General features: G+C 42.6%; 1 protein-coding gene across 1 annotated transcript in view; it reads right to left on the bottom strand.

Moving 5' to 3' along the window:
• Positions 1-12119, bottom strand: part of CFAP99 (cilia and flagella associated protein 99) — a 40605-nt gene that overhangs the window by 20659 nt on the left and 7827 nt on the right. The window contains exons 6-11 of the mRNA XM_083440782.1: positions 8849-9017; positions 7148-7228; positions 6004-6075; positions 4127-4180; positions 3574-3662; positions 1110-1314 (exon numbers count right to left, since the gene is read on the bottom strand). Coding sequence (XP_083296908.1) covers positions 1110-1314; positions 3574-3662; positions 4127-4180; positions 6004-6075; positions 7148-7228; positions 8849-9017 — 670 coding nt within the window. The remainder of the gene's footprint in view (positions 1-1109; positions 1315-3573; positions 3663-4126; positions 4181-6003; positions 6076-7147; positions 7229-8848; positions 9018-12119) is intronic.

The raw sequence follows: 12119 nt of genomic DNA on the forward strand, positions 1-12119 counted from the left end.
AATGAAAGCTTCTTGCTTTATTTTTTCTAAAAGACATGCATTTCTAAAATAAATAAATAAGCAAGCAAGCTTCCTTGACCTTAAAACGCTAAGCATTCTTTACTCTTTCAAATCTGAATGAAAACCCTAAAACCTGAGATTGTTAGAGCTACAGATAAAGAAACAAACCTGATTTTAATCATTTTCCTACACCTGGCTGAAGATTACCTGGGTTAGACTGTTGCAGCAAAATCGGCAAAGATTACTGTTGTACCTTAAAGGCTAACAACTTTATTATGACATTCTTGGATCTCCTTTGTCCATTTCTTTAATTCTGATACCGGTATTGTTTCTGAGGCTGTAGACTGCATCATGTTCTACAAAGCAGCCGCTGAGTGGCAAATGATGCTCTTTATTGATATTGATTATTGATACGCACTTTATTGATTGGGCATGGTGGCAGATGCACTCCTTATAAAACTAATCTTGTGTGATGCCACCCACTGCCTCTCAAACAGTACTGACATCAGCATTAAAAAGGCAGATAAAGGAAGTTGGTCAAACATGGTGTAGAAATTTTCTACAAATCTAAATTGAACATATTTCTCCCCTCCCCCCTCTTTGGCTTCCCCCGTATTTCCGTATTGATTTATTAAACAAATTCTGTACCTTGCTGGTTTTACCTATTATATAGTTGTGAAAGTTTAGTCAAAACCTGACAATGAGTCCAAATTTTTATACTGTCTTTTTAGATACCGTATTTTTCGCTCTATAAGACGCACCAGACCACCAGACACACCTAGTTTTTGGAGGAGGAAAACAAGAAAAAAATTGCAGTGAAAGCAGCAATCCCTCTTGCTGTTCTGGCTTCTGGGATAGCTGCGCAGCCTGCATTCGCTCCATAAGACGCACACACATTTCCCCTTACTTTTTAGGAGGGAAAAAGTGAGTCTTATAGAGCAAAAAATACGGTAGTTTATAGATGGTTCCCACTCCTTTTTGAAATCGATGTTGTCTCTCGATGTAGACTTTGCCTCTTCGGCACACCCTCTTCCTCATTTTGCCACTGAGCATACCCATACACAGGAGTCGTGGCGAGATAAAATATGAACAGTATCCTAATAAAGTACCTCTTCCCTCTTCTGCTCAGCTTTTCTATGGTTTTCCAGAATGCGATTCTGACGTGCAAGAATGGCCTCCTCGTGGCTTAGCTGTCCTTGCAGCCTCTTACATTCTGCTTCTGCCAGCTTTTGGTTCAAATCTCTCTCGTACATTTCTTTTTGCCAATCCAGAAACTCAGACGGGTCCCGAGCCCCTCGTAAAAGCTGTTCAATCCTGTAAGGAAAAGAAAACAGGCTACTCTGAGGAACTGAGCAGAGTAGAGCTGTCAAGGTGAACGTGGCATTACATAGCAACATAATAAGTGAGTTTAAATGAGGCAAAAAAATTATTTTTAAAATCAGAGTGCCTGAACTGGTCTGTGGCTACCTTGGGAAGATTTTGGGACTATGGTAAAGAACTCACTGAAAACATTACCTCAGAGTTCACGAGTAGTGAAAATAAAAATCCCATTCATAAATGTATAGTACCGTATTTTTCGCTCCATAAGACGCACCTGACCATAGTTTTTAGAGGAGGAAAACAAGAAAAAATATTCTGAACGAAACAGTGGATGTATGATTTTTTTGCGTGCAGGCTGTAGCCATGGACGTGCTATGTGATCTGATGGTGAATTTGGGGTGACCCAATGGAAAGATCCTGAGGATCCATGTGGATCTCTGCTTTGTAACCACATTTTTGCACCATTGCAGCCCCATGAAACAGTGGATGCGTGGTTTTTTTGGTGCAGGCTATAGCCATGGACATGCTATGTGATCTGATGGAGAATTTGGGTGAGCCAATGAAAAAATCCTGAGGATCCATGGGCTTTTACCTCCCCTCTCCCAGGCAGCCTCCGCTAGCATCCCTTATCTCTCTCCCAATCCCACCAATCAGCTACTTCCTTTCAACACTCCCTCCCCTCTTGTTTGCCTTAGTGTCTTTTCCTTAGCTGGAGCAGTTTTTTGCTCCTCCTTTTCTTCTAATTTCTCTCCTCATTGATGTAGTCTTCCTGTTTCCGCCCTTTGCAAGGTTGCTGTCTTTACCTCCCCCCTCCCAGGCAGCCTCCTTTATTGCTAGCATCCCTTATCTCCCTCCCCGATCGCTTGCTGATTATTAGTGGCTTTGTTTCCACACCCACTTCCCTCTAAAAAAAAAAAAAAAAAAGCATGATCTGCTATTTGCCCCTGGGCAATTCGGCTCCACGGACCACGCATTTGCTCCATAAGCCGCACAGACATTTCCCCTCACTTTTTAGGAAGAAAAAAGTGTGTGTTATGGAGCGAAAAATACAGTAATTGCTACAAGGTCTCTGTTGCCCAATAATGAAGTCTTTGCTTCAGTTAGTTTTTGTTTCATTCATGTAATGAAACATTCAGTTTTCAGCAGTGGTCGGCTCCTACCTAGGGCAGGAACAATTGCCTTCACATCTTCTTTGCCTGCAGTAGCTAGTCCACAGGTATCCCACTTCTGTACGTGTATCTATTCTACAAATATTTGATAGAGCTTTCCTCCATAAATGTCCCTAACATAAATGTCCCTTTTTAAAAAGCTGTCTAGGTTCCTGGTCATCACCAATCTTGTACTAGTGAATTCCATGTATTGTTTGAAATCATTCCTTTTGCCTGTCCTCAACCTACACTCACCAGCCCTACCGAAGAGGCTCCTTATGAGGCCGGAGGAACATCGCCCGGCTAATGTTTTATTGATTTATTGATTTAATATGCTGTAAAACGCTTTGAGATTTTTATTAAAAATATAAAGCGGTATATAATTATTATTATTTATTTATTTATTTATTTATACCCCGCCCATCTGGCTGAGTTTCCCCAGCCACTCTGGGTGGCTCCCAATCAAGTATTAAAAACAACACAGCGTTAGGAATTAAAAAATAATAAACATACTGTCAGTCAATGTCATTTGTCTGGAACTCGTAATACTGTACTATGAAAGAGAGAACTTTCTATTATCTCTATAATTTTACACAGATAATTATATAAACCTCTATCAAGTCATGGCTGCGTATACCTATTTAATTTTGTTTTGGAAAATAAATGATTGTATTTCAGCAGTGTGATCTTGGGGTACAGTGATTTGAAATATTGATTTGTTTTGTAATGTATTACCAGCAAAGCACTGTTTAAGAGGCCTGCATTACAGTCCTTCACCACCCCAAATTTGGGCTGGACTGTAGAGGACTGTATGGCATATTCTTAATACGTCTTCTCCTCAGGCAGGGCTCTGGCCTTGTCATCACCTGAAGAAGTAACAAGCTTCTGATGAGCTGGCTTCTGGAATCTTTCATGAAGGTTTGGAAAAGAAGCAAATAATTATATTACAAACAACTGATTAATTCACTTTAATGCAATGTTGAGATTCCAGAATTACAGGGGTGTGGACTACATGACCCTTGAGGTACCATCCAACTCTACAATTCTATGATTCTGTGACATCTTTCAGTTAATGCATATGCACAAACAGAAGAGTAAAAAGTACCTATTAAGCTCCTGCTCCACTTTTCGTTGGTAAAGGACACCTTCTCTTAAGATCGCTGTTGTGTTTAGTTTCACAGGTACGTTGTCAATCTGCCAGGAAATTTAGCACATAAATAGAGAATTACTAAAAGCAATACAAAAAGAATTACAAAAGCAATTAACAAATCTTGGAATGATTTAAATATAATAAAGGCAGTTTAGAAAAGCTTTAATAAATGGTACTGAAAGTTTGAATCCACAGCTGATATTCAGCCAATAAAACCAGCCAATAAAATTCTAAAGAACTTTTAAGGACTTCAAATGGTTAACGTAATACCTTAATTTGTATTCTGAACACTTCAGTATCCCCCATGTATTACACTGAGCTAAGGGTATGATGGACAAGGAAAATATCATTAAAACCAGGATTCTTACCTAACTAAGATATTTAATTATTAAAGAGAGGTGTGCCTCTCAACTGCAGAACTATTAACTTTTATACCAAATCTGAAATTTTACCTCTTACTTCCTGCTGGTTGGAACATCAGGATAACATAATCAAACAAGATGCTCACCTCCCCTTGGATCTTCTGAGCTTGAAAGGTCTCCGGAACAGTCTGAATTATACCCTAAAAATATTATATAATATAAATATAATAATTATTTCATTTAGTGGTATATTGCCTCTGAACACGAAAAGTCAGTATTTATTTATTTTACGTAAGTTCTATTGCACACATTCTCCATAAATTTATGTCCCGATGGTAATTAACAGAGTAGTAAGAAAAATAACACTGATGCTACTAATACTACAGTGGTGCCTCGCAAGACGAAAAGAATCCGTTCCGCGAGTCTCTTCGTCTTGCGGTTTTTTTCGTCTTGCGAAGCAAGCCCATTAGCGGCTTAGCGGATTAGCGCTATTAGCGGCTTAGCGGGCTTAGCGGATCAGCTGATAAGCGGCTTAGCGGATCAGCTGTTAAGCGGCTTAGCGGCTTGGGGAAAAGGGGGGGGGAAGGAAAAAAAACCCCGCAGGAACTCGCAAGACATTTTCGTCTTGCGAAGCAAGCCCATAGGAAATTCGTTTTGCGAAGCACCTCCAAAATGGAAAACCCTTTCGTCTAGCGGGTTTTCCGTCTTGCGAGGCATTCGTCTTGCGGGGCACCACTGTATACTATACTAATATAGCAAGTTCAAAAGAACTAAAGCACTGGCAGCCCACTCAAATGTTTAATAGACACTGTGATAAGTTTAAAATGGTAACATCAGCAGTTCTTGTAAGCCTGGGGAAACAAATGCTTTTGCCTGGTGCCTAAATGATAGCAATGAGGTCTCCCAGTAGGCCTCCTTGGCGAGGGCATTTCGCAGAAAAGGCTCTCCTTTCAGTTGGCACCATACTGCACTTCGGATGACAGGGGCCATCCCGAGAAAGCCCCGGGTGACCATTACAGCAGACTGAAACATGAGAACGAGGTCCAATAAATATATGGATCCTAAAACGAGTAAGGCTTCAAAGGTTAAGGCTCAAAAGGCCTGCTGTGTCAAAGCAAGATTTGTGGGGCTTGAAAATGTGGCAGCAGATAAATCAGGAAGGGCAAGAAAGAAACCCTAGTTGGAGAAGCAAAGTGCCCCAGAAAGCCTTCAATTTGCTTACTTAGGATTATGACAGGATGGGGAATGTGTGATAGGTTACATTATTTATGTAATGTTTGCAACAACCCAATAAGGTGGTCCAGAGTTATATCCTTCCTCCCACTATTACAGGCCAAGGTGGGATTGAGGCTGGGGTAGAAATGTCTTGCCTAGGCCACTTAGTGAGCTTGTGGCCCCAATGAGATGTGTAGTAGGAACTAACTGGCTCATAGCTGCAATCCAAGTAAGGATTACACTATATGTCATTCTTCTATACTAGTTGTGTTGTTTTAATAGTCAATACAAAACTTTGAGGGACGAGGGTGGCGCTGTGGGTAAAACCTCAGCGCCTAGGACTTGCCGATTGTATGGTCGGCGGTTCGAATCCCCACGGCAGGGTGAGCTCCCATCGTTCGGTCCCAGCTCCTGCCCACCTAGCAGTTCGAAAGCACTCTTAAGTGCAAGTAGATAAATAGGTACTGCTTATAGCGGGAAGGTAAACGGCGTTTCCATGTGCTGCGCTGGTGCTGGCTCGCCAGAGCAGCTTCGTCACGCTGGCCACGTGACCCGGAAGTGTCTCCGGACAGCGCTGGCCCCCGGCCTCTTAAGTGAGATGGGTGCACAACCCTAGAGTCGGACACGACTGGCCCAAAAGGGCAGGGGTACCTTTACCTTTACCTTTTACGAAAACTGCAGTTCAATATTATGATCTCAACAAGGAAATCTCAATAAAATGATTGGTCCTAACATCCCAATACTAGAGGCAGACTTATTATTCATTCCCACACTACTGAATATGTATATTCATGCTGATTTTACTTACAGCACCACAGTGACATCCAGGTTTGGGGGCTGCACAGGAGAACTGGTTAACATTTGCTTCCAGCAGCAGTTCCTAAAGGGGACACAATAATTTCAGTAACGTGATACCCTTCCCCACTTTGTGCACTGGGGGCGCAGCGGGTGTAGAAAGAGAAGATGAAGTTAAAGTGGATGTTCAGCTCTGTAAAAACATCAAGGAAGATATTAATAGTAAGCTAGGGGTGAAAAGGTTTAACAGTTTGTGGCGTTCCGCCCCCTGCCCTGCCATCGTTGCTGGTGCGCCACGCCCCTAGATGGGCACCCAATAGGGTGACAGTGCGGGGGCGTAGTTTAACCGCTCAAATGCGGCCACACCAGTTCTCCCCGCCATTGCGCTCCGATTTTCCTCGAGTCACCCACCCACCACTCCCTTTAGGGCGCAGCTTCTCGCTTGACCTTGCTACGGACCTATGGTTGGTCGCCCTGGTTGCCTAGGGGGCCTGGTAGGAGTTTTTTCCAATTGACAAATTGGCACCGGCCTCTTGGTTTTTTTCGCCTACCTCGTAGCAATCGTCACAACTTTCTTGGTATTTGGCGGTTAGGCATTGGAATGTGTTGATGGTGTGTGGAAGGGCAAGGTGTGGCCATCGCCTACCCCTTCACTTATAGGTATTCCGTTAAAAGAATCAGGCGGTCGTGGATCCTATCCGATGCCCTGTGGGGCGGGAGGCCATGGCACGACCCCCGGTGACATCAGGGAAGAGCTTATAGTTGTGTTTGCATCAACAGGCTCCCCCTACTGGTGGTTAACCCTAGACAGACTCACCCCTCTCCGAGTGGGTGGAGTCAAAATTTAGTGTTGGTCCAATGCCTAAGCCAATACCTCTCACATGCTGTAATCAAAAAAGTTGGGTCCTTTTCTAGCCCATTAACCTTATATACTGTGTCCACATGTCTTTATTATTCCCAAGCGGGGGTCGGGTCCTCGAATCACAAGTGGTTTTCCAACTGCCCCACTCTTTTCTGCTCTTTGCTGCTGAATTGGAGCAAATGTCAATCCACAGAAAACCTGCTTGACGTTCAGTTTCCCCTGAAGGAAAGTGGTGGGGCATGCAGCAGTGCGGACAAGCCCTAAATAGATTATAAAGAGATAATACTGAACTTGCCTCTGCTTTGCGACGATTCTTCAGTTTAATTCCTTCTAGCTGCTGCTTCAGTTTTTGGGGTTTATAAGTACTTTTAGGAACCTAAGCACACAGAAACAATAATTTAGAGTTAGAAAGTACTAGGTAATAAAGAGGTCTGAAAGGATTTGAATAACATATATTTCAACAGTTTGCTTTAGAACTAAAGAAAACCCCTGCTGATTTAAACCAAAGGCATATCTAGTCCAGCATCCGGATTTTGACATTGCCTAACCAATTGCTTCTGGGAAGCCCACAAGCAAAGTGTGAGCAGTAAGCACCATTTTCCCATTGCTTGCCAACAACTAGTATTTAGTGGCAGGGTGGATTTGATTTAAATCAAATTTATTTAAACCACGGTTTAAATCACTAGTCAATAAGACTGGATTTAAATCATTTTTTTACAGAAAGACTCATTCTTGCTGGTATCATCTTAATACTTACAACCAGATGAAGGTTTCATTTTTGGAATAATAATTTTTCAGAGTAGTTTTTACAATTGGTGGATAAAAATCAATGATTTATATATATATATATATATATATATATATATATATATATATATATATATATAAAATCATTGATTTTTATCCACCCTGTTCAGTGGCATATTGCCTTCGAATCTACAGTTTCCATATACCATATTTTTCGCCCTATAGGATGCACTTTTCCCCCTCCAAAAATGAAGGGGAAATCTGTGTGCGTCCTATGGGGCGAATGCAGGCTTTCGCTGAGGCTTGGAGATTGAGAGGGGTCGGTGCGCACCAACCCCTCTCGCTCTCCAGGCTTCAGGAAGCTATCAGCAAGCCTGGGGAGCCCGCGGGAGTTCCTGCAGGGCTCCCTAGGCTGCGAATAGCAGCCTGCTTCTCAGAGCGCGGGGCACGCTGAAAGCAGAGCGCCCGGGGCTTCAGGAAGACACCCGCAGCCTACGGAGCTCCGCGGGAGTTCCCGCAGGGCTCCCTAGGCTGCAGATAGCAGCCTGCTGCATGGAGCGCAGGGAACGCTGAAGCAGAGCGCCCCGCACTTCGGGCAGACATCGGGCAGCCCCACAAGCTTGGGGGACAGCGGGGAGGCGGAGCGCCACTATCCCGCTGTTCCCCAACCTGGTTTGGATTCCCCGACCTGGTTTGGGGGGGGGGAATAAAGGGGGGGGAATTTCTTTTATTTCCCCCCCAAAAAACTAGGTGCATCCTATGGGACAAAAAATACGGTAGTCATCGTGACAAGTAGATATTGAGAGCTCCATGATCATTCATGGATTTGCTTATTCTTCTTTTAAAGCTGTGGTCACCAGCACATCTGGTGTACTTTCTTTTCTGAATCTACTTCCAGTCCCAATTATAGTATTATGAGAAAGTATAGGTGTCGGGTATCGCCCAACTTCAGGGGTACCTGGCCTGTACACATATGGCCCAGGGAGGCCCAATAGGGTCTGCCATGGGGAAACCCACCGCAGCTGCAGGTAGCTCTGGCAAGGCCCAGTGGTGCGCTTGCTGGGGCTGATGGGAGCGGCAGTGATACTGCCCTACAGAAAAACAAGATTTTTATAGGACTCATCTTCAATAACTAATACGTAGCGCTTTCTTCAACTGAGGTTTGCCTTTTAGAGTCTGTTAATTTATTTAGGGTTCAGATATTATCAGAAATCAGAAAAACTTTCTTTGGTAAAAAAGCAGCACTCACAGGCTTCGTTTTTTCTACTTGTGGAATTAGCTCAGGAACCATAATAGCTCGTGGATTAGGGACTGTCAAGTTAAACGCCTTTGGTTCAGTTGTCTTTGACGCTGTAGCAGTGCATTTAATTGATTTGTCATCAAGCTGATCAATCAGTTGTTTCACTTTGGGCTGCCATCTTCAAGCAAAAAGAATATATAACCTTATTTTCATCTTATATTATTTTCTAACAGACTATGGAAGGGAGGAATCACAGTTCAGTGGGAAGTAAATTTTTTGTACGTAGAAGTTTCCAGGTTAAATCCCTGGAACCTCCAGTTAAAAGAGAGTTGAAGCCATCTGAGTTAGGTGGAGAAACAGTCTGACATGGTTAAAATCAAGTCCCTTTGTGCCTGTTAACTTTGGTAAATATAAACTCTATACAGTGGTGCCTCGCAAGACGAAATTAATTCGTTCTGCGAGTCTCTTCGTCTAGCGGTTTTTTTGTCTTGCGAAGCAACCCTATTAGCCGCTTAGCGGATTAGCGCTATTAGCGGTTTAGCGGCTATTAAAGGCTTAAGGGATTAGCGGATTAGCTGCTAAAAGGCTATTAGCAGTTTAGCGTCTTAGAAAAAGGGGGTGGGGAGCGAAAAAAAATCTCAAGACTCACAAGACATTTTCATCTTGCGAAGCAAGCCCATAGGGAAATTCGTCCTGCGAAGCGCATCGGAAAACGGAAAACCCTTTCGTCTGGCGGGTTTTCCGTCTTGCAAGGCATTCGTCTTGCGGGGTACCACTGTACAGTTTTCCCCAATGCCTTTTAAAATTTTATTTACCCTGTCTTTTAGGTTGAGGATAATATAAACATTAATATAGAATGTCTTCCAGTTTCATTAAATCCATGACCATATCATATGTGGCCTGAATAACCCAATTTGTAGTAAATTTGTGGGAAGCACAGTTTCAAGTATTTGATGTTGAGATCCACATTTCCTCAACATACCATTTCCAATGGAATGCACCAATTGGACTCTGGGAAGTACCTGTGATGCTAGACTACTCAACAGCAAGATAATGAGGTCTCCCTGCTACACATCAGAGAATCCAGCAGGCCAAATAAAGGGCAGCCTCATCTTGTAACGTTTCTTGTAGGATGTCTTCTCCCAACACCAAAAAAACACCAATCTGAAGCTGCTAATCTTTTTAAAAATGTACAATCAAGAATACACACCAGTCACCTCTTACTTATTTTAAGGTAGGAAAGTACAAGAGACAACCCACCGCTCCCCTACCCTCAAATACATAAAACGAATATGAATTTGGGAGTTTTAGTTGGCCTAAAGAAGGAAGGGGTTGCCCTCCATAATATGGATTACAGAGAAAAGTGAATCCCTTTTATTTTCCCCATAACCACCCCTGGACCTATGTCTGCCATTTGGGAGGTTTAATCCACTCAGCGGAGGGGGGGGGCTGGGGGCTCCTGTGCCTTAAAAAAAAATCTAATTCTGCCCAAAGGGGGGCAAGTTATAACTAAATTCCCTAGAAGAGTGAACCCAGAGGCACAGAGCTTTATTTTATACAGAGTGGCTTGGAATCTAAATTACAAATCAAAATGGACAGAGCGAGTCAAAAACATATTGGATTGTTATTATTGTTTAAAACACAGATACAAGATAAATCTGCCTGTAAGTCTAAACAACACTTAGCTAGAGGATCCGATAGTCTGACTTGGTATAAGGCAGATTCCCCTGTTCCTAAGAACCTTAATAACAAAAGGTTTGCAGAGAAAAGGTCATGCAGCACCGAACTGAAGCGGAAACCACAGTGCCCAGCAGCTGACTCCGACACTTCCTGTATGGCAAAGCAGGAGGGCCAATGCACTACAGCTACTTAGGCTGCTTTCCTATGCACACTTACCTGGGAGTAAGCTCTATGGAACACAGCTTACTAAATAAATAAATATGCATAGGTTTGCACTGTTCACATCTTCAATGGCCGAAGTTTCTGCTTCTGCTTGTTTTGGGTCACTAATAAAGTCCCATATTTACGTTTTATTCTGAATAACTTTTGTTTTCCTTGCTTATTATTAATTATTATTATTGTTGTTGTTATGTATTACATTTGTTAGTTGCTATACACAAAGGTTTAAAAGCAAGTTAAAGAGATAGAAATAAAATCCACTAAAAGCCAGAAAATGTAGAAACAAAATACAATATGAATTCCTAAAAATGCTCAACAACACAGAGGTAGCCAAGGCAGATTCCATGGCGAAACCAGGGCTGAATTCTGATTGAAATGGAGCTAAAAAAATCAGTTACATCCAAGAAAGCCTGGAGCTAGTTAGTGACCACCCACTCAAAAATCCTGCCCAGGAAATGGACAATATTAATTTAAATTTATGGATTTAGAAGGCATGTCCTTACCACTGCTGCCTTTACTTTATTTACTTTGAGCATTTGTACCTGCTCTTCAGCCAAAAAGGCTCCCAGGAGGTGCCTGATGGAGCTGGGCCTCCAGCAAAGCGGATTCAATGAACCCTGATTCCTAGTTCTCTTAGACACAAAAGGACCATTTTCTATAGGCTCCCTGACCCAAACCTCCTTGCTAGCTTTTATCAGCCATAAGGGGCAAGGAGCCACAGTTTCCCATACTGGTCCAAGTTCCTTGTCCTTGAGTCACAACAACTGAAATTTTGGCAACAAAACAGGACTAGACTGCACACTTCTTGAGATTCACTTGTGATGATAACCTAATCAAAGTCATGATGAGTCCAAGCAATTTTATCTTCAAAATGTTTTTCAAACAAGTGAAAGCAGGCCAATGTCTGTTCTACCTGCCGTAACGTAAAATGCCTCATTGCTACCTAGAAAAACTCCACTGGGTGGCATAGTGAAAATGCAATGGAAACAGCTGGGTTCTTCTTCGCTGTCTTCACTAACAATGGGTAGGCTCGTTTGTCTTGAGTTTTCTTCCACTGGCATTCAAGCCACTGCCCAGCTTGTTACATTGCCCTAGGGATGCCTAGGGATGAATATGTCAGTGGCCTAGATCAGCTGTATATTCCACAGGTCATCCTGGGATTTGACAGGACTGCCAGTCACATCAGATGGAAAATCATACAGAGCTGTCTGGAAACCAACTGCCTCCATTAACCTCCGAGGGTAGATAATTCTATCAGGGCCTCCACGTCTGAGGAGGGGGAAAATGCCTGAAGTAATAATAATAATAATAATAATAATAATAATAATAATAATAATTTATTATTTATACTCTGCCCATCTGGCTGGGTTTCCCCAGCCAC

The sequence above is a fragment of the Podarcis tiliguerta genome, assembly GCF_965153285.1.
Source record: "Podarcis tiliguerta genome assembly, chromosome: 5".
Taxonomy (NCBI): Eukaryota; Metazoa; Chordata; class Lepidosauria; order Squamata; family Lacertidae; genus Podarcis; species Podarcis tiliguerta.